The sequence below is a fragment of the Coregonus lavaretus genome, assembly GCF_964263955.1.
Source record: "Coregonus lavaretus genome assembly, chromosome: 4".
In the NCBI taxonomy this organism is placed as follows: Eukaryota; Metazoa; Chordata; class Actinopteri; order Salmoniformes; family Salmonidae; genus Coregonus; species Coregonus lavaretus.
The window spans coordinates 73922205-73941050 of record NC_139991.1 but is presented as its reverse complement, the minus strand read 5'-3'; the positions used below and the strand labels follow the sequence as shown (position 1 = coordinate 73941050).

The 18846-nt window shown below is 44.4% G+C and overlaps 1 protein-coding gene across 1 annotated transcript in view; it reads left to right on the top strand.

The window, feature by feature from the left end:
- Window positions 1–18846, top strand: part of ror2 (receptor tyrosine kinase-like orphan receptor 2) — a gene marked incomplete at its 5' end in the record, with an annotated part of 55587 nt that overhangs the window by 21921 nt on the left and 14820 nt on the right. Inside the window, 2 exons of the mRNA XM_084159354.1 lie at window positions 5839–6126; window positions 8285–8315. Of these exons, the coding sequence (XP_084015480.1) occupies window positions 5839–6126; window positions 8285–8315 (319 nt within the window). The remainder of the gene's footprint in view (window positions 1–5838; window positions 6127–8284; window positions 8316–18846) is intronic.

Below are 18846 nucleotides of genomic sequence, written 5' to 3'. Positions count from 1 at the left end.
GCCCTCTATAGGGTACACTACGCCCTCTATAGGGTACACTACGCCCTCTATAGGGTACACTACGCCCTCTATAGGGTACACTACGCCCTCTATAGGGTACACTACGCCCTCTATAGGGTACACTACGCCCTCTATAGGGTACACTACGCCCTCTATAGGGTACACTACGCCCTCTATAGGGTACACTACGCCCTCTATAGGGTACACTACGCCCTCTATAGGGTACACTACGCCCTCTATAGGGTACACTACGCCCTCTATAGGGTACACTACGCCCTCTATAGGGTACACAAGCCCTCTATAGGCTACACAAGCCCTCTATAGGGTACACTACGCCCTCTATAGGGTACACTACGCCCTCTATAGGGTACACTACGCCCTCTATAGGCTACACTACGCCCTCTATAGGGTACACAAGCCCTCTATAGGGTACACTATGCCCTCTATAGGGTACACTATGCCCTCTATAGGGTACACTACGCCCTCTATAGGGTACACTACGCCCTCTATAGGGTACACTACGCCCTCTATAGGGTACACTATGCCCTCTATAGGGTACACTATGCCCTCTATAGGGTACACTACGCCCTCTATAGGGTACACTACGCCCTCTATAGGGTACACTACGCCCTCTATAGGGTACACTATGCCCTCTATAGGGTACACTACGCCCTCTATAGGGTACACTACGCCCTCTATAGGGTACACTACGCCCTCTATAGGGTACACTATGCCCTCTATAGGGTACACTACGCCCTCTATAGGGTACACTACGCCCTCTATAGGGTACACTACGCCCTCTATAGGGTACACTACGCCCTCTATAGGGTACACTACGCCCTCTATAGGGTACACTACGCCCTCTATAGGGTACACTACGCCCTCTATAGGGTACACTACGCCCTCTATAGGGTACACTACGCCCCTATAGGGTACACTATGCCCTCTATAGGGTACACTACGCCCTCTATAGGGTACACTACGCCCTCTATAGGGTACACTACGCCCTCTATAGGGTACACTACGCCCTCTATAGGGTACACTACGCCCTCTATAGGGTACACTACGCCCTCTATAGGGTACACTACGCCCTCTATAGGGTACACTACGCCCTCTATAGGGTACACTACGCCCTCTATAGGGTACACTACGCCCTCTATAGGGTACACTACGCCCTCTATAGGGTACACTACGCCCTCTATAGGGTACACTACGCCCTCTATAGGGTACACTACGCCTCTCTATAGGGTACACTACGCCCTCTATAGGGTACACTACGCCCTCTATAGGGTACACTACGCCCTCTATAGGGTACACTACGCCCTCTATAGGGTACACTACGCCCTCTATAGGGTACACTACGCCCTCTATAGGGTACACTACGCCCTCTATAGGGTACACTACGCCCTCTATAGGGTACACTACGCCCTCTATAGGGTACACTACGCCCTCTATAGGGTACACTACGCCCTCTATAGGGTACACTATATTTTCCTCTTACCTGATTCAACTCATTGAGGGCTTGATGACTAGTTGAATCAGGTGTGCTTGTCCAGGGTAACAATTAAAATGTGTGCTGTTGGGGTACTGGAGGACTGGAGTTGGGAAACACTGTTCTACATAATGTGTGCTGTTGGGGTTACTGGAGGACTGGAGTTGGGAAACACTGTCCTACATAATGTGTACTGTTGGGGTTACTGGAGGACTGGAGTTGGGAAACACTGTTCTACATAATGTGTGCTGTTGGGGTTACTGGAGGACTGGAGTTGGGAAACACTGTCCTACATAATGTGTACTGTTGGGGTTACTGGAGGACTGGAGTTGGGAAACACTGTTCTACATAATGTGTGCTGTTGGGGTTACTGGAGGACTGGAGTTGGGAAACACTGTCCTACATAATGTGTACTGTTGGGGTACTGGAGGACTGGAGTTGGGAAACACTGTCCTACATAATGTGTGCTGTTGGGGGTACTGGAGGACTGGAGTTGGGAAACACTGTCCTACATAATGTGTGCTGTTGGGGTTACTGGAGGACTGGAGTTGGGAAACACTGTCCTACATAATGTGTGCTGTTGGGGTACTGGAGGACTGGAGTTGGGAAACACTGTTCTACATAATGTGTGCTGTTGGGGTTACTGGAGGACTGGAGTTGGGAAACACTGTCCTACATAATGTGTGCTGTTGGGGTTACTGGAGGACTGGAGTTGGGAAACACTGTCCTACATAATGTGTGCTGTTGGGGGTACTGGAGGACTGGAGTTGGGAAACACTGTCCTACATAATGTGTGCTGTTGGGGTTACTGGAGGGCTGGAGTTGGGAAACACTGTTCTACATAATGTGTACTGTTGGGGTACTGGAGGACTGGAGTTGGGAAACACTGTTCTACATAATGTGTGCTGTTGGGGTTACTGGAGGGCTGGAGTTGGGAAACACTGTCCTACATAATGTGTACTGTTGGGGTTACTGGAGGACTGGAGTTGGGAAACACTGTCCTACATAATGTGTGCTGTTGGGGTTACTGGAGGACAGGAGTTGGGAAACACTGTCCTACATAATGTGTGCTGTTGGGGTACTGGAGGACTGGAGATGGGAAACACTGTCCTACATAATGTGTACTGTTGGGGTTACTGGAGGACTGGAGTTGGGAAACACTGTCCTACATAATGTGTGCTGTTGGGGTTACTGGAGGACTGGAGTTGGGAAACACTGTCCTACATAATGTGTACTGTTGGGGTTACTGGAGGACTGGAGTTGGGAAACACTGTCCTACATAATGTGTGCTGTTGGGGTTACTGGAGGACTGGAGTTGGGAAACACTGTCCTACATAATGTGTGCTGTTGGGGTTACTGGAGGACTGGAGTTGGGAAACACTGTCCTACATAATGTGTGCTGTTGGGGTTACTGGAAGACTGGAGTTGGGAAACACTGCCCTACATCATGCATTTTGACCAGAAGCCTATGGGCACTATATAGGGAATAGGATACAATATATGAACAGGACATAAATGTGAACAGAAATGGTTTTGACTCCAATCCCATGTCCAATGTGATTATTGATGATATATACCTTGCAGAGTTGAAATGGAATGGACCCCAAATCTGCTAAAGCAGTTGGCTAAAGCCCATGCAGGTCTGGGGCTAGGCATCTGTAACCTTGGCACGCAGAGTTCAGTCCTTAGATATTATATTGGCTATTTTTATGGTTCAGTGGTCTACCGGTCTTGACCAGAGTGTTGACCATGGACAACGTTTGTTAACATTGGTTACCTGGCGACAGGGCAGGATCACATGACTGTGTAGTGTGGGTTCGGTCTGGGTCTCTTATCCAATGGCTGAGGTCTTTCTCTTTAGTCTTTCTCCCTCGTTCTCTCATTCTCACACTCTCTCCGCTCTCTCCATTCCTTCCTCCCGGACCCTCTATATCGAGATCGAGAGAGAGAGTTCATTGGCTGTGGTATTCCTCACCTCGTCTCCTCTCACCTCCTTGTGAGCAGCAGAGGGGAGAGGAGGTCTCCTTCCCTCTCCCACCCTACTCCTTCAATCTCTGTCGAGAGGAAGTGACATGTTTGTTTTGTTGAAGAGTCAGTGTTACCTAATCCAGATGTGGCGACCGTCACAAGGTTGCGCGCATGGATGGGCGTGAGTAATCGAGTATTCTAACGGACGTCAACTCGATCTTTAATCAGAGATCAGATTTTTTTTTTTTTTACTGTCCCACTTTTTTGGTGGAATGTCCTTTTTGGCTGCCCGAACTGGCAAGTGAAATGTTGTCTTGAAGACCACGTTAATTTACTTTGACTCTAGTGTTCCAGTTGTGCATGTGCGTTTGCGGGGCAGAACAAAAAAGAAACCAAGCATCACACTGTTCTTCTCCCTAAATTCCCTTTCCCCTCCGTGTCTCATTCACTCAATTGTGTTCCGGCCGCTTCCTCCACACACGCGTGCAGACTGAGTGCTCCCGTTAGGCCTACAGAGATAAATGCCTATAAAAACGTATCTAACTCATGGGATACACAAGCTACATTCCTTGCCAAATGATGACTGTTTTATTACAAATTGAAAATGGACTGGTTGATTGAAGTAGGAAAATATGTTTTCCAACAACGATCTGCAGTTTTCGAAAAGTTGAGTCCCGTCTATTTTCCGCGTATACTACTTTGCAAACTGCTAGTGCCGTTTAGAATTGGCTAGCCTGGGCTATAACCGCCCTAAACATAGACACGTTCCACACTGAAAATATGCAAAAACATTAGTTTGATAAAGACAGAGCGTATTTTCATCAGAATCATTAAGCATATGCCCTACTCACCAAATAGATGTTGTGGCCGTAATTCATCACCATGCAATGTTCAATGTGGAATTGTTCATCCATTTAGAAAATCCCAAAGAACAGGCAGAATGAACTAAACCGAACCTCTGTATATTGAAAAGAAGACCGACTTTGGTTTGTAACCCTGATGTTTTATATATGTTTTGTTTTTTTATTCTCCAAATTGAGCCCCGTTTCAAATGATCACTCTTTGAGAACTACTGTCCCAGGCACGAGGTGCGCATCACTTCGCACCGGCAACTTTTTTTTCATTTGGAAAAATATTCTGTTCTATTTTATTCTGTTATATTACATGTTTTTTTTTAAACGATATATTAGGTGTGTCTTGACTGTGATAAGGCCTCGGGAAATAGGAGCGTCTTGTCTGCTAAATTAATAAAACAAGGCTATGCCATTGCAAAGCCATAGGCTTATGCAAGCCGCCACTGCTGAGGTTACTGCTGAGGTTCCTACCATTTTCAAGATTGTGTTCCAAGATATAACCAGTTCATATTACGGTTTCAATAAATCAATCTTAAATGGCACTTGTTTTTTTTTTATTGACTGAATATATATGCAGCAATTTAACAATTAGGATGTGTTCTCTGTAATGGTTGATAAATTAGGCGCTGTTAGCATATAGATAAATGTGCACGTGTTTTTTCTCATTGTGGGCCTTGTGTTCTAAAAATAGGCAGCTGGAGGGCAGGAGGGATGAAGAGTGAATGAGAGAGAAAGAAAGAGGGATGCAGGAAGTACTCAACCTCCATTGAACAGGAAGTGGGGGGGTGGGTGGGAAGCATGATTGTTTGGCTCTAACTCTCCTCTCTTCCAGACAGGAAACTGGGGCTGTGTCCCAAATGGCACCCTATTTCCTACATATTGCACTAATTTTGACCAGGGCTCATAGGGCTCTGGTCAAAAGTAGTGCACTATATAGAGTATAGGGTGCCATTTGGGACGCACCCTTGGATGAAAAGAAAAGGATCAGCCCCTCACTCATTAATGCTTCCACTAGCGTGTTCCTTATTGTAGCCATTGAGATAATGTGTCCACCGCTGCAGACCTCGGTCACATCTAATAGAGATATCAGTAGAGGGGAATGGGTGTTTCTCTCTGCAACACTGCAGTAAAGAACAGGACAGGCCTTGGAGCTTCACAATATTGTTCTATGCATTCTTTCCCTTTGATTCAACACAGTGCTGTATGTTGCCTCGTATCTATAATAGGCCTCTGTACCCTTTTCACACTACTGAGCCGAGCTGAACTGCACTGGCCTGGTTAGTTACACGTCCACCATAGTTACTGGAACTATGTTAGAAACAACAAAGTGAATACAAAACATCCAAGCCAGCAGAGTACGGTTCAAGTCGGCACAACAGTGTGAGAAGTGCAGGAAAAACTTTGACCGAAGACCAACCAGGACAAGAGAACGTAGTCTTCAACCCCAACATTCCATCCCTCATTGATATTTCCCCTAGCCCTCCAACCCCTAACCTTCAACCTAACCTGTGACCTCTCTCCTAGGTTACTTCCTGGAGTTCCAGGAGCCGGTGAACAACATCACCATCGTGCAGGGCCAGACAGCCACCCTGCACTGCAAGGTGACGGGCAATCCGCGGCCCACCATCCGCTGGCTGAAGAACGACGCCCCTGTGGTCCAGGAGCAGGGGCGCATCTCCATCCGCAAGACCGATGCGGGCTCCAAGCTGCGCATTACGGACCTGGACACCACGGACACAGGCTACTACCAGTGCGTGGCCTCCAACCCGGTCAAGGTGATCTCCGCCACCGGCGTGCTCTACGTAAAGCTGGGTAAGGAGAGGTTGGTGGTTGGTGGGCTCTGTGTCTGTCTGTCTCTCTTACGCCTGTGTCTGTCTGTTTCTCTCTCTTACGCCTGTGTCTGTCTGTCTCTCTCTTAAGCCTGTGTCTGTCTGTCTGTCTCTCTTAAGCCTGTGTCTGTCTGTCTGTCTCTCTCTTAAGCCTGTGTCTGTCTGTCTCTCTTAAGCCTGTGTCTGTCTGTCTCTCTCTTAAGCCTGTGTCTGTCTGTCTCTCTCTTACGCCGGTGTCTGTCTGTCTTTCTCTCTTACGCCTGTGTCTGTCTGTCTTTCTCTCTTAAGCCTGTGTCTGTCTGTCTCTCTTAAGCCTGTGTCTGTCTGTCTCTCTCTTAAGCCTGTGTCTGTCTGTCTCTCTCTTAAGCCTGTGTCTGTCTGTCTCTCTCTTAAGCCTGTGTCTGTCTGTCTCTCTTAAGCCTGTGTCTGTCTGTCTCTCTTAAGCCTGTGTCTGTCTGTCTCTCTCTTAAGCCTGTGTCTGTCTGTCTCTCTTATGCCTGTGTCTGTCTGTCTCTCTTAAGCCTGTGTCTGTCTGTCACTCTTAAGCCTGTGTCTGTCTTTCTCTCTTAAGCCTGTGTCTGTCTGTCTCTCTCTTAAGCCTGTGTCTGTCTTTCTCTCTTAAGCCTGTGTCTGTCTGTCTGTCTCTTAAGCCTGTGTCTGTCTGTCTCTCTCTTAAGCCTGTGTCTGTCTCTCTTAAGCCTGTGTCTGTCTGTCTCTCTTAAGCCTGTGTCTGTCTGTCTCTCTTAAGCCTGTGTCTGTCTCTCTCTTAAGCCTGTGTCTGTCTTTCTCTCTTAAGCCTGTGTCTGTCTGTCTCTCTCTTAAGCCTGTGTCTGTCTGTCTCTCTTAAGCCTGTGTCTGTCTTTCTCTCTCTTAAGCCTGTGTCTGTCTGTCTCTCTCTTAAGCCTGTGTCTGTCTGTCTCTCTCTTAAGCCTGTGTCTGTCTGTCTCTCTTTTAAGCCTGTGTCTGTCTGTCTCTCTTAAGCCTGTGTCTGTCTTTCTCTCCCTCTTTAACTCTTGTTTTTTGTCTCTCTCACACGTTAACGGAGAGGGCAGAGCGAAAAGGAGAGCGATACAGAGATGGTTGTTAAACCTACCGTGGGATACATGGTTTCAGAAACCACTCCCCTACTCAATAAATAAACCCAGCAGTCTTAGCTACTCCTGGACCAGGCAAATTGCACTCTTTTGGTAATTGGACTTTCCTTTCAGGGGATATGGTCTTTCTGTTCACTACTCATAAGTCACAATCGATTCATTCACCCAAGTAGCGATCATAGCCCTATTCCCGTTCTGGACAGTTATTTTGGAGGGTTATTATGTGGCAATGCCATTGATCTAAATTAACTGGAGCGACACAAGTCAAGGGGCCATATGCACAACCTCATACTCCTGGCACCGCGCTGAGATTTATTGAAGAGTGCTATTATAACTCTCTCACCTCCCTAACGTAAAAACGACCATTCCTAAATCTAGCCGAGCACAGAAACAGTTTCCCCAGTGTTTTTTGCTCTCCAAATGTTTTCAACTGCTTTTATGTGATTCTAGATAAACTCGTTTTTTAAAGGCCCACGCCGCTGACAGTTTTAGTGCGAAAGCCGGCTAAAATTGTAGCGCTAGCTATCCTCACGCGTAGGAATCTCGGTACAATAATGTTAGTGCTTTTAGTGAGTGAACATTAACCAAGGCTGCTATTGAAAACAGAAGTAGAGGGAGAAGTTGTGTTATGTCACTGGTGGGAATTTTATTTCTAAACTCATGGCACTAGCAATTTATCATTCATGTTTCTCCCAGGACATATAATGGTGTATTATGGTGTGTTATGCTATATAATGATGCTTTGGGCCATGTTGTAGAGTTGTAATTACAAGAGTCATAATTGAAATCACCGATTAGATGCTTGGCAGTGTTGAACATCAACTACTAGCTACACTCCGTCTCAAACAGATGATTTATGGAGGTAAACCAAGGCCAAAAAACACAAACTGGGTGTTAACTTCCCTCAGTGATACTAAAGCCCTTTCTGAATCCTCAGCCTTTGGCCTTGACCTATGATTGTAATACCAGAAGTGAAATGGGATGTGATAAAAAGGCGATCGCAAATTTCTCCATTTTCACACACTCCTGTTTTCTTGTTCTCTACAGGGCAGTCACCAACACACGAGCCAAATGAAGCGTAAGTAATTCTACTGTGTGTGTGTGTGTGTGAGTATGCATATGTTTTTTCGTGTGTGTCAAAAGTTTGGACACACCTACACATTCAAGGGTTTTTCTTTATTTTTACTACTCTTTACATTGTAGAATAACAGTGAAGACATCAAAACTATGAAATAACACATATGGAATCATGTAGTAACCAAAAAAGTGTTAAACAAATCAAAATATATTTTATATTTGAGATTCTTCAAATAGCCACCCTTTACCTTGATGACAGCTTTGCATACTCTTGGCATTCTTTCAACCAGCTTCATGAGGTAGTCACCTGGAATGCATTTCAATTAACAGGTGTGCCTTCTTAAAAGTTAATTGGTGGAATTTATTTCCTCCTTAATGCATTTGAACCAATCAGTTGTGTAGGTAGGGGGGGTATACAGAAGATAGCCCTATTTGGTAAAGGACGAAGCCCATATTATGGCAAGAACAGCGCAAATAAGCAAAGAGAAACAGCTGTCTATCATTACTTTAAGACATGAAGGTCAGTCAATACGGAACATTTCAAGAACTTTGAACGTTTCTTCAAGTGCAGTCGCAAAAACCATCAAGCGCTATGATGAAACTGGCTCTCATGAGGACCGCCACAGGAATGGAAGACCCAGAGTTACCTCTGCTGCAGAGGATAAGTTCATTAGAGCTACCAGCCTCAGAAATTGCAGGCCAAATAAATGCTTCACAGAGTTCAAGTCACAGACACATCTCAACATCAACTGTTCAGAGGGGACTGTGTGAATCAGGCCTTCATGGTTGAATTGCTGCAAGAAACTATTTCTAAAGGACACCAATAAGAAGAAGAGACCTGCTTGGGCCAAGAAACACGATCAATGGACATTAGACCAGTGGAAATGTGTCCTTTGGTCTGGAGTCCAAATTGAAGATTTTTGGTTCCAACCGGTGTGTCTTTGTGAGACGCGGTGTGGGTGAAAGGATGATCTCTGCATGTGTATTTCCCACCGTAAAGCATAGAGGAGGTGTTATGGTGTGGGCGTGCTTTGCTGGTGACACTGTGATTTATTTAGAATTCAAGGCACACTTAACCAGCATGGCTACCACAGTATTCTTCAGCGATACGCCATCCCATCTGGTTTGGGCTTAGTGGGACTATCATTTGTTTTTCAACAGGACAATGACCCAACACACCTCCAGGCTGTGTAAGGGCTATTTTACCAAGAAGGAGAGTGATGGAGTGCTGCATCAGATGACCTGGCCTCCACAATCCCTCGACGTCAACCCAATTGAGATGGTTTGGGATGAGTCCGACGGCAGAGTGAAGGAAAAGCAGCCAACAAGTGCTCAGCATATGTGGGAACTACTTCTGTTGGAAAAGCATTCCAGGTGAAGCTGGTTGAGAGAATGCCAAGAGTGTGCAAAGCTGTCATAAAGGCAAAGGGTGGCTATTTGAAGAATCTCAAATATATAATATATATTGATTTGTTTAACACTTTTTTTGGTTACTACATGATTCCATGTGTTATTTCATAGTTTTGATGTCTTCACTATTATTCTACAATGTAAAACATTTTTTAAATAAAGAAAGACCCTTGAATGAGTAGGTGTGTCCAAACTTTTGACTGGTTGTGTGTGTGTGTGTGTGTGTGTACGTACGTACAGTGGGGAAAAAAAGTATTTAGTCAGCCACCAATTGTGCAAGTTCTCCCACTTAAAAAGATGTGAGAGGCCTGTAATTTTCATCATAGGTACACGTCAACTATGACAGAGAAAATGAGAAAAGAAAATCCAGAAAATCACATTGTAGGATTTTTAATGAATTTATTTGCAAATTATGGTGGAAAATAAGTATTTGGTCAATAACAAAAGTTTCTCAATACTTTATTATATATCCTTTGTTGGCAATGACACAGGTCAAACGTTTTCTGTAAGTCTTCACAAGGTTTTCACACACTGTTGCTGGTATTTTGGCCCATTCCTCCATGCAGATCTCCTCTAGAGCAGTGATGTTTTGGGGCTGTCGCTGGGCAACACAGACTTTCAACTCCCTCCAAAGATTTTCTATGGGGTTGAGATCTGGAGACTGGCTAGGCCACTCCAGGACCTTGAAACGCTTCTTACGAAGCCACTCCTTCGTTGCCCGGGCGGTGTGTGTATACAAAAAAAATGTATACAAAATAAAAAACGGAAATATCACATTTACATAAGTATTCAGACCCTTTACTCAGTACTTTGTTGAAGCACCTTTGGCAGCGATTACAGCCTCGAGTCTTATTGGGTATGATGCTACAAGCTTGGCACACCTGTATTTGGGGAGTTTCTCCCATTCCTCTCTGCAAATCCCTTCAAGCTCTGTCAGGTTGGATGGGGAGCGTTGCTGCGCAACTATTTTTAGGTCTCTCCAGAGATGTTTGATCGGGTTCAAGTCCGGGCTCTGGCTGGGCCACTCAAGGACATTCAGAGACTTGTCCCGAAGCCACTCCTGCGTTGTCTTGGCTGTGTGATTAGGGTCATTGTCCTGTTGGAAGGTGAACCTTCACCCCAGTATGAGGTCCTGAGCGCTCTGGAGCAGGTTTTTATAAAGGATCTCTCTGTACTTTGCTCCGTTCATCTTTGCTTCAATCCTGACTAGTCTCCCAGTCCCTGCAGCTGAAAAACATCCCCACAGCATGACGCTGCCACCACCATGCTTCACCGTAGGGTTGGTGCCAGGTTTCCTCCAGAAGTGACTCTTGGCATTCAGGCCAAAGAGTTCGATTTTGGTGTCATCAGACCAGAGAATCTTGTTTCTCATGGTCTGAGAGTCTTTAGATGCCTTTTGGCAAACTCCAAGCGGGCTGTCATGTGCCTTTTACTGAGGAGTGGCTTCTGTCTGGCCACTCTACCATAAAGGTCTGATTGGTGGAGTGCTGCAGAGATAGTTGTCCTTCTGTAAGGTTCTCCCATCTCCACAGAGGAACTCTAGAGCTCTGTCAGAGTGACCATCGGGTTCTTGGTCACCTCCCTGACCAAGGCCCTTCTCCCCCGATTGCTCAGTTTGGCGTGGATTGCTGAGGATCTTTAAATGTTTTATCCATTTTAGAATACGTTTGTAGCGTAACAAAATGTGGGAAAAATCAAGGGGTCTGAATACTTTCCGAAGGCACTGTGTATATGTGTGTATGTATGTATGTGTGTGTGTGTGTATATATATATATATATATATATATATATATATATATACACAGTGCCCTCCACTATTATTGGCACCCCTGTTTAAGATGTGGTCGAGGACTTCCAAAAATTCTCTTTTTTTTTTAAACAACATAGAACCCAAATGCAAAAAAATAGAAAAATCCAAACTTTTATTTAAGTACATTACTTTGGTGGTAAAAAAAGAAATCACACATTTAGAAAAAAAAAAACTTGAAATCATGTGTCCCACAATTATTGGCACCCCTAACAATTCCGCTGAAAATTTTAATTGATTTTTTTAAAAATATATTTTTCTGTAGTTGCTAAAGTTGGTCAGGGTATCTAGGAATTAATTAGTAATTCATGACTTCCTGTTTCCCTGGGGTATAAATATGACGTGACACAGAGGCCTAATTCTCTTACCCATTTGTCAACATGGCAAAGACAAGAGAACACACCATTCAAGTAAGGCAGATTTGTGTCGACCTTCATAAGTCAGGCAATGGCTACAAGAAAATAGCCACTCGCCTTAACTTGCCCGTATCTGCAGTCAGAGGAATCATTAAGAAGTTTAAAACAACTGGAACAGTGACAAACAAGGCTGGAAGAGGTCCCAAGTTTATCTTGCCACAACGCACAGTGAGGAGGATGGTAAGAGAAGTAAAAAAAAGTCCTAAGCTCACTGTCACAGAATTGCATCAAATAGTGGCATCTTGGGGTCACAAAGTCTCCAAAACAACCATCAGACGCTCTCTACATGCCAACAAGCTGTTTGGGAGGCATGCAAGGAAAAAGCCTTTTCTCACTAACACTCACAAACGTAAACGTCTGGAGTTTGCTAAGCGGCACTGGGACTTCAACTGGGATCGTGTACTTTGGTCAGATGAGACTAAGATTGAGCTTTTTGGCAACAAACACTCTAAGTGGGTCTGGCGTAAAACAATAGATGAGTATGCTGAAAAGCACCTCATGCCCACCGTGAAGTATGGTGGAGGATCTGTGATGCTGTGGGCCTGTTTCTCTTCCAAAGGCCCTGGGAACCTTGTTAGGGTCCATGGCATTATGAACGCTTTGAACTACCAGGACATTTAAAATAAAAACCTGATGGCCTCTGCCAGAAAGCTGAAGATGGGTCGTCATTGGGTCTTTCAGCAGGATAATGATCCAAAACATGTGGCAAAATCTACACAAAAATGGTTCAGCAGTCACAAACTCAAGGTCCTCCCATGGCCATCTCAGTCCCCAGACCTCAACCCAATCGAAAACCTGTGGGGCGAGCTAAAGAGGAGAGTGCATAAGAGAGGACCCAGGACACTGGATGATCTAGAAAGATTGTGCAAAGAAGAATGGTCAAAGATCCCTCTCTCTGTGTTCTCCAATCTTGTGAAATGTTATAGGAGGAGATTAAGTGCTGTCTTGTTGGCAAAAGGGGGTTGTACAAAGTATTAACATCAGGGGTGCCAATAATTGTGGGACACATGATTTCAAGTTTTTTTTTTTCTAAATGTGTGATTTCTTTTTTTTACACCAAAGTAATGTACTTAAATAAAAGGTTGGATTTTTCTCTTTTTTTGCATTTGGGTTCTATGTTGTTTAAAAAAAAAGGAGAATTTTTGGAAGTCCTCGACCACATCTTAAACAGGGGTGCCAATAATTGTGGAGGGCACTGTATATATATATATATATATATATATATATATATATATATATATATATATATATGAGTACGTGACTTCACTTGCACCCAAAAACACACTCAAATACAGGCATGTTCACTCTCTACCTCTATCCCACTCTCATGATTTCCACACCATTGTGGGTTTACGCAATTATCAATACATAGTCTACCTGGAATAGTATAAAAGTAATCCTTCTATAAAAATATAACACCTAGGGTGGTTGTCCCACTAGCTATCATAAGTTGAATGCACCAATTTGTAAGGCGCTCTGGATAAGAGCGTCTGCTAAATGACTTAAATGTAAAATGTAGCAGCATGTCATTGAACAGAAGATACATGGAAGCAGAACTCATTTGAGAACTGAGGTTCCTCTTCTCCTGTCCTTTGAATCTCTCTTGAGGTGAATGAGTTAAAGACAGAGCTGGGAATAAATTCCTTCAATGAGTCAGACGCTAGCGGTTTTTGTCGAGGTTGGTCCAAAAGTGGAAAGAATGCTGATTCATAGTCTCCATATTCTTGACTCTGACTTGATTAGCTTCGGGTCTTGGTGTTGAATCGGTCGTGCTTTAGGTGGTCTCGAACACAACACTGGCTGATTCATAGTCTCTATATTGTGACCAGTTGTTTTTGGAACCTCTCTCAGACCAAGTAGCTTGTATCTTTAGTAGGCTAACAATGAAATTAGCTGTCTGAAGCAGTTTTGTCAAATGCAGGATGCTAACCAGTCGTCATGTGAATTGCTAGCCTAGCTTTAAGTGACTTCGAAAAGCACTAGGCTTATATGAAACCCATGTGTTATTATTGTTTTTATTAAGGGCAGACATGTTCTAGAATCCAGTCAGTGTTTCTTTCGTCAAGCTTCGGCGTTAGCGTAGCTTAGCACTGGACCTGTCTGTGTGTGTGTGTCAGACCTGGTATTCTGCTCCGTTCACACCGCCCACCCCTGTCCACACAGACACACACTCTCTACGCAGACCGTGTCTAACTCAACAGAGCGCTTGGCCAATATAAATCACACTCCCACTCACTCTGTTTCCTCAAGACCAGACCAGCTCAATGACCCTGGCACTGCTAGTTGCCCCCCAAAACACACACACACACAGCAACACACCCAGTTACAAAAAAAAAAGTACTTGTTGCTTTTGGCCGCTGTGGCGTCCTAATAAAGCCTAACAAAGCGGTTGATGATTGGAAGTTGAAGCCGATAAGCGAGGGGGTTGGGGTGTCTGAAAGGAGTGGTGGACCTCCGTAGGTGCAGTAGTGTTGGGACCCCTGCTTGGGACCGCTTTACGTAGGCTGGGAAACAAAAAGACTCATTCTAATCCTGGACAGGTCCTGTCTAATGTCCCAGAGAGCCTTAAGAAAGCTGTCGGTCACCCTCGGTTTGGGGTCGTAATTGTTCCTAGTCAAGGTCAAATAAATAGTGCCATGTCTGAGGGGGCATTCTGAAAGCGACGCACACTGAATGTAGCATGTTAACCAAAGTAGGCTACTGAAGGGGGGATGTTTTTTAGGGGACACTGATATGAGACAGGGCTAGGTAGTGACTTGTTGTGGATTGGTTGTTTCAGAAGTGCGAGCTGTTGATGGGGTGTGGTCAATTTTATACACACACACCAATAATGAACCCCCCAACACACACACGCACACACACACACCTCTAATGAACCCCCCAACACACACACGCACACACACACCTCTAATGAACCCACAAGTGAGCCACCACTCTTCCATTCAGTGTGTGGTTACCTCAATTGGAGTTCAACTGTAACCCTCGTCACCTAAACTGGAATTCTGACTAAGTAATGATTCCGACAGATCTCTTAACAACACCTTACTTAGCAATAAACAACCAAGATAATTCCCTTTGAAGTAGAACTTGGAGGAAGACGTAAGAGTAGTGAATCATTCTTCTGTGATCTTGTCTGCGGCCCAAATGTGGCACCCTATACCCTAGTGCACTACATTTGACCAGAGCCCTGGTCTAAAGTAGTGCACTAAATAGGGAATAGGGTGCCATTTGGGATGCAGTCAATAAGCTATGTGCAAATAATGTTTTGATCAACTGCAAATTCAGACAGTCATTATTATCCCAAAGGGGTCACACAATATAAGGAGTAGCGTTGAAGTTGCACCTAGATGCTGATCTTGGGTCCGTTTAGTATTTTTTCCCCACTAATGGTTCAGATTTGGGGGAGGGGAAGCGGATCCTAGATCTGTCCCTTCCTGGAGGCTCATGGGCGAAGAAGAGGCTCTCGGGCTAGTACTGATAGTGGGGGGCTGTTTCCGTGACGATGGTTCCCTAGCCCAATCAAACGGAGGACTGGTGGTAGATTAGTGCTCTGTCGTAAATACCACACTGGAAGAATGCCTTTGTATCTCTGAGTAGCCCCCCAGTCAAGACCCTGTAATGCTAATGGTTACTACACACACACACTGATTTTACAGAGCGAGGGAGAGATGCTGTGTGTTCAGAGATGGTAAAAGGAGAAAGGAGAGCACCACTCTCTCACCCTTTTGTCGTCATGGGAGACGTAGTGTTGTGTGGGTTAAAATAAACCTCAGTGGCGCAGCGAAGATGGCCCAGGGTTTTCCACTCATAGTTTTTGTATGGAATTACCAAGACCGAGTCTCACATGTGGCACTGAAGATGGTCCTGTCTGTTTTGTCACTGGTGAGATGGAACAGATTTAGTTTTTTCCAACTTTGTGAACAGCAGTTATTAACGGCCTGGCCGCACTTCTATATAAACCAATCTATCCCATTATTTAATTCATTATCGCCACCTTGTGGTGAACTTCATTTATTACTTGCAATGTCCACTGTCCTTTACTGCCACAAAGGCCACTGCATGAACTGTTTTTAATTTAATCCAGAGGCCAAACAAGTGACATTTCTGTAGCTTTCCCCTCTATTAGAAAAACAAACCACACTGCCCGTGCGTAAATACATAATTGCCTCTAGTAACGCCATTAAACCCAATTTTACCCCTGGAGGAACTCATTTACATGGCTTGGTGAATTCAGCCAAAGTAAATGAAACGGTCGTAAACTATCACATTTTACCTCAGAAGGCAATATTCACCTATCCGCTGAGGTAAATGTGATGTTTCTCTGCCACCAAAGGCGAAGTTTTCCATTCGTAGCCTGCAAGGACGCAATAGAGCTCAACCTTGCTGAGGGCCTCAGATCTTTATAGAGCTTCCTAGCAATTAGCATGCTTGTTTGTGGAGGGTTGTAATAGGTCACCTGCTACTTGGCATCGCCCAATCAATGGTGAGAACCCGTGAGTTGTGAGGAAATGTCTCATCAGGCTTCAAAAGAGGTGCCAGCCTCACTCTGTGAGCGTAATTCATGTGTGGCTTGGCTTACCTCAGCGGGCTTCGTGTGGAGATATGGGGCTGTTGTTAGTCAGGTGTGCACAATTTAAAGCTTGTGTTGTTTTTAAGTAAAGTTAAGATAAGTCAAACTACAGCTAAGTCTTTGCTCTTTATGCCACGGAGTTGAACGGCATACGGGGCACTCTCAAAAGACAGACAATAAACCTACAATTATTTTAGCAGCAACTGTGTGCTTCATATTATGTGTAGTCATTGTTACTCCCAGTCCAACTCCACACACTAGCTCTGTTGACAAGTTGTTTGTTTCAGAGAATCTCACCCTTTCTAAAAGCCTATAGAGTACATTGTTTTAGAATGAATGGAAAACTGGAGACTTTTCTCCCCCCCCCCCCCCCCCGCATTCGGTGTGTTTACAACTAACTACATTGTTGTTGAGCCATCTGAAGAGTGTGAGACTAACTGGCCAATAGGAGCCTGTCTCTGATCCAATACACAGATTGACTATTACTACTGATGCTTTTAGAATATCTGGCTGCCAATGTAAAACGTAACCTTTTAACCTAGTGATATAGAATTGAGTAGATTATTGCAATAGAGGTGAATAGGATGTATAACTTTAATGGTTCACTTACAGTGGAAAATATGTATTTTACCTTGAAACAGAAACCAAATGTCTCACCTAGCCAAAAGTACTTTCTTAAGAATTTGTCAGTTTGAGAAAGCGTTCTTAGCCAGGTTTGCGATTTCTGGTGAAGGGGTCTGGTTTGTGTTTGTCAGGTTGCAATTTGCAAAATGGTTGTGTGTGTGCGCGTCCGTCCGTGTGTGTGTGTGGGTGTGCGGTTTGTGTTTCTACACACGTGTGTGTGTGTGTGTGTGTGTACATAGCTTAATGCTGATCAGGGAGAATGTTGCCTTTATACAGGTTCTCTGTGTTCTGCGGCCCTCTGGCCTGACCTGGTTGCTTTCCCCTCTCTCCCCTCTCTTCGACTCACACAAACCCTCCTCTGTCTCTCCCTCGCCCCTTCGCCCCACTCCACACACCTTCAGGCTGGCTCCCCCCTGTGAAATGCCCAAACAAACGGCATTTCTGAGCGTTGGGTTTCAGCAAAGGGAATTTCATATTTGGTGCTTGCATGTTATGTGCTTGTAATGTTACCCACTTCTCTCAGTGTGGAGTGGAGCAGGTTTGGAATGGTGTGTTTTGTAGTGTGGAGATGATGCTGTTTTTTTTGCTGTGATATGCAGAACAAAGAGTTTATTTGGAGCTTGCATGTTATGATACCAATACCTCTCTCTCTCTCTCTCTCTCTCTCTGTTTGGAGAGTTCAGCAGGCTTGGAGAAAAGATGATACAGGTTTTGGTATTGTCAAGTTTTCTTTGCAGGACAAACTGCAAAGCCAAGTAATCAAGCCGGTGTCTTTGCAGATAATCAACAATGTTTTTATTTATTTTTTGGGGGGGGGTTGGAGTTGGAAAAGTATCCTTCGTAGCAAAACAGCCCAACGGATCGTGCCGATTAAATTTGTTTCTTGAGTATCTCCCCCTTTTGTGCAATCACATCGAAAACCATCCGGCAACTCGTCTTGGCTGCTTTGGAGTTATTTTACTGTCCACAACCTTCTCGCATAAATATAGGTTAGGTTCCAGACTCTCTATATACTTTGTGCAGTCACAAAGATAATAGGTGGTTGAGGCCGAGAAGGAAGCCATAGCTTTATAAGTAGATGCTCGCGTAGATCAAAAGCTGTTTGAAATTGCTCGCACCACATGCAGGCGTTTTTTTTATAAATACAATTCCAGTGTTTTTCAGTCCAGCTGATGTGAATGAGGGCTAAATGAAGTGAATTATTATTTATTTTATTTTTTTGGTGCATAATTATCCGATCCAGTTTCCACACACATCACACAATTGTACACTACACGCATGTCGTTTTAATACTTTTTTTTGTGTGGAATGTGTGCTAATAATGCTTGAGCTGCATTTGTAAAAAACAGGGAGGCAAATCAATGCCATAGGTCTATAAACAGTGTCAATGCCAGAGTAGCCTTAGGGAGTTCTTCCTGTCAGTTTTGACGCCTTTGTCCATGACCCTGTAGCTCTGAACTATAGTGACCTCTCCTCTCTCTCTTTTCTGAAACTCATCTGACCCTCAGTACCCACAAGCATTTTTAACACACTCCAGCTTCTGTAGCTGCGTTTTGGCTGTGTCCAGTTGGAAACGTTTTCCGTCCTCCCTTTTATTTTTTTATTCACGCAAGTATTTTATTTTTTTACCTTCACCACGCATTTGTCGGCCAAAAAGAAGTAAGAAAGTAGGATGTCGAACCTACAGTAATTCTTGTTAAAGTTC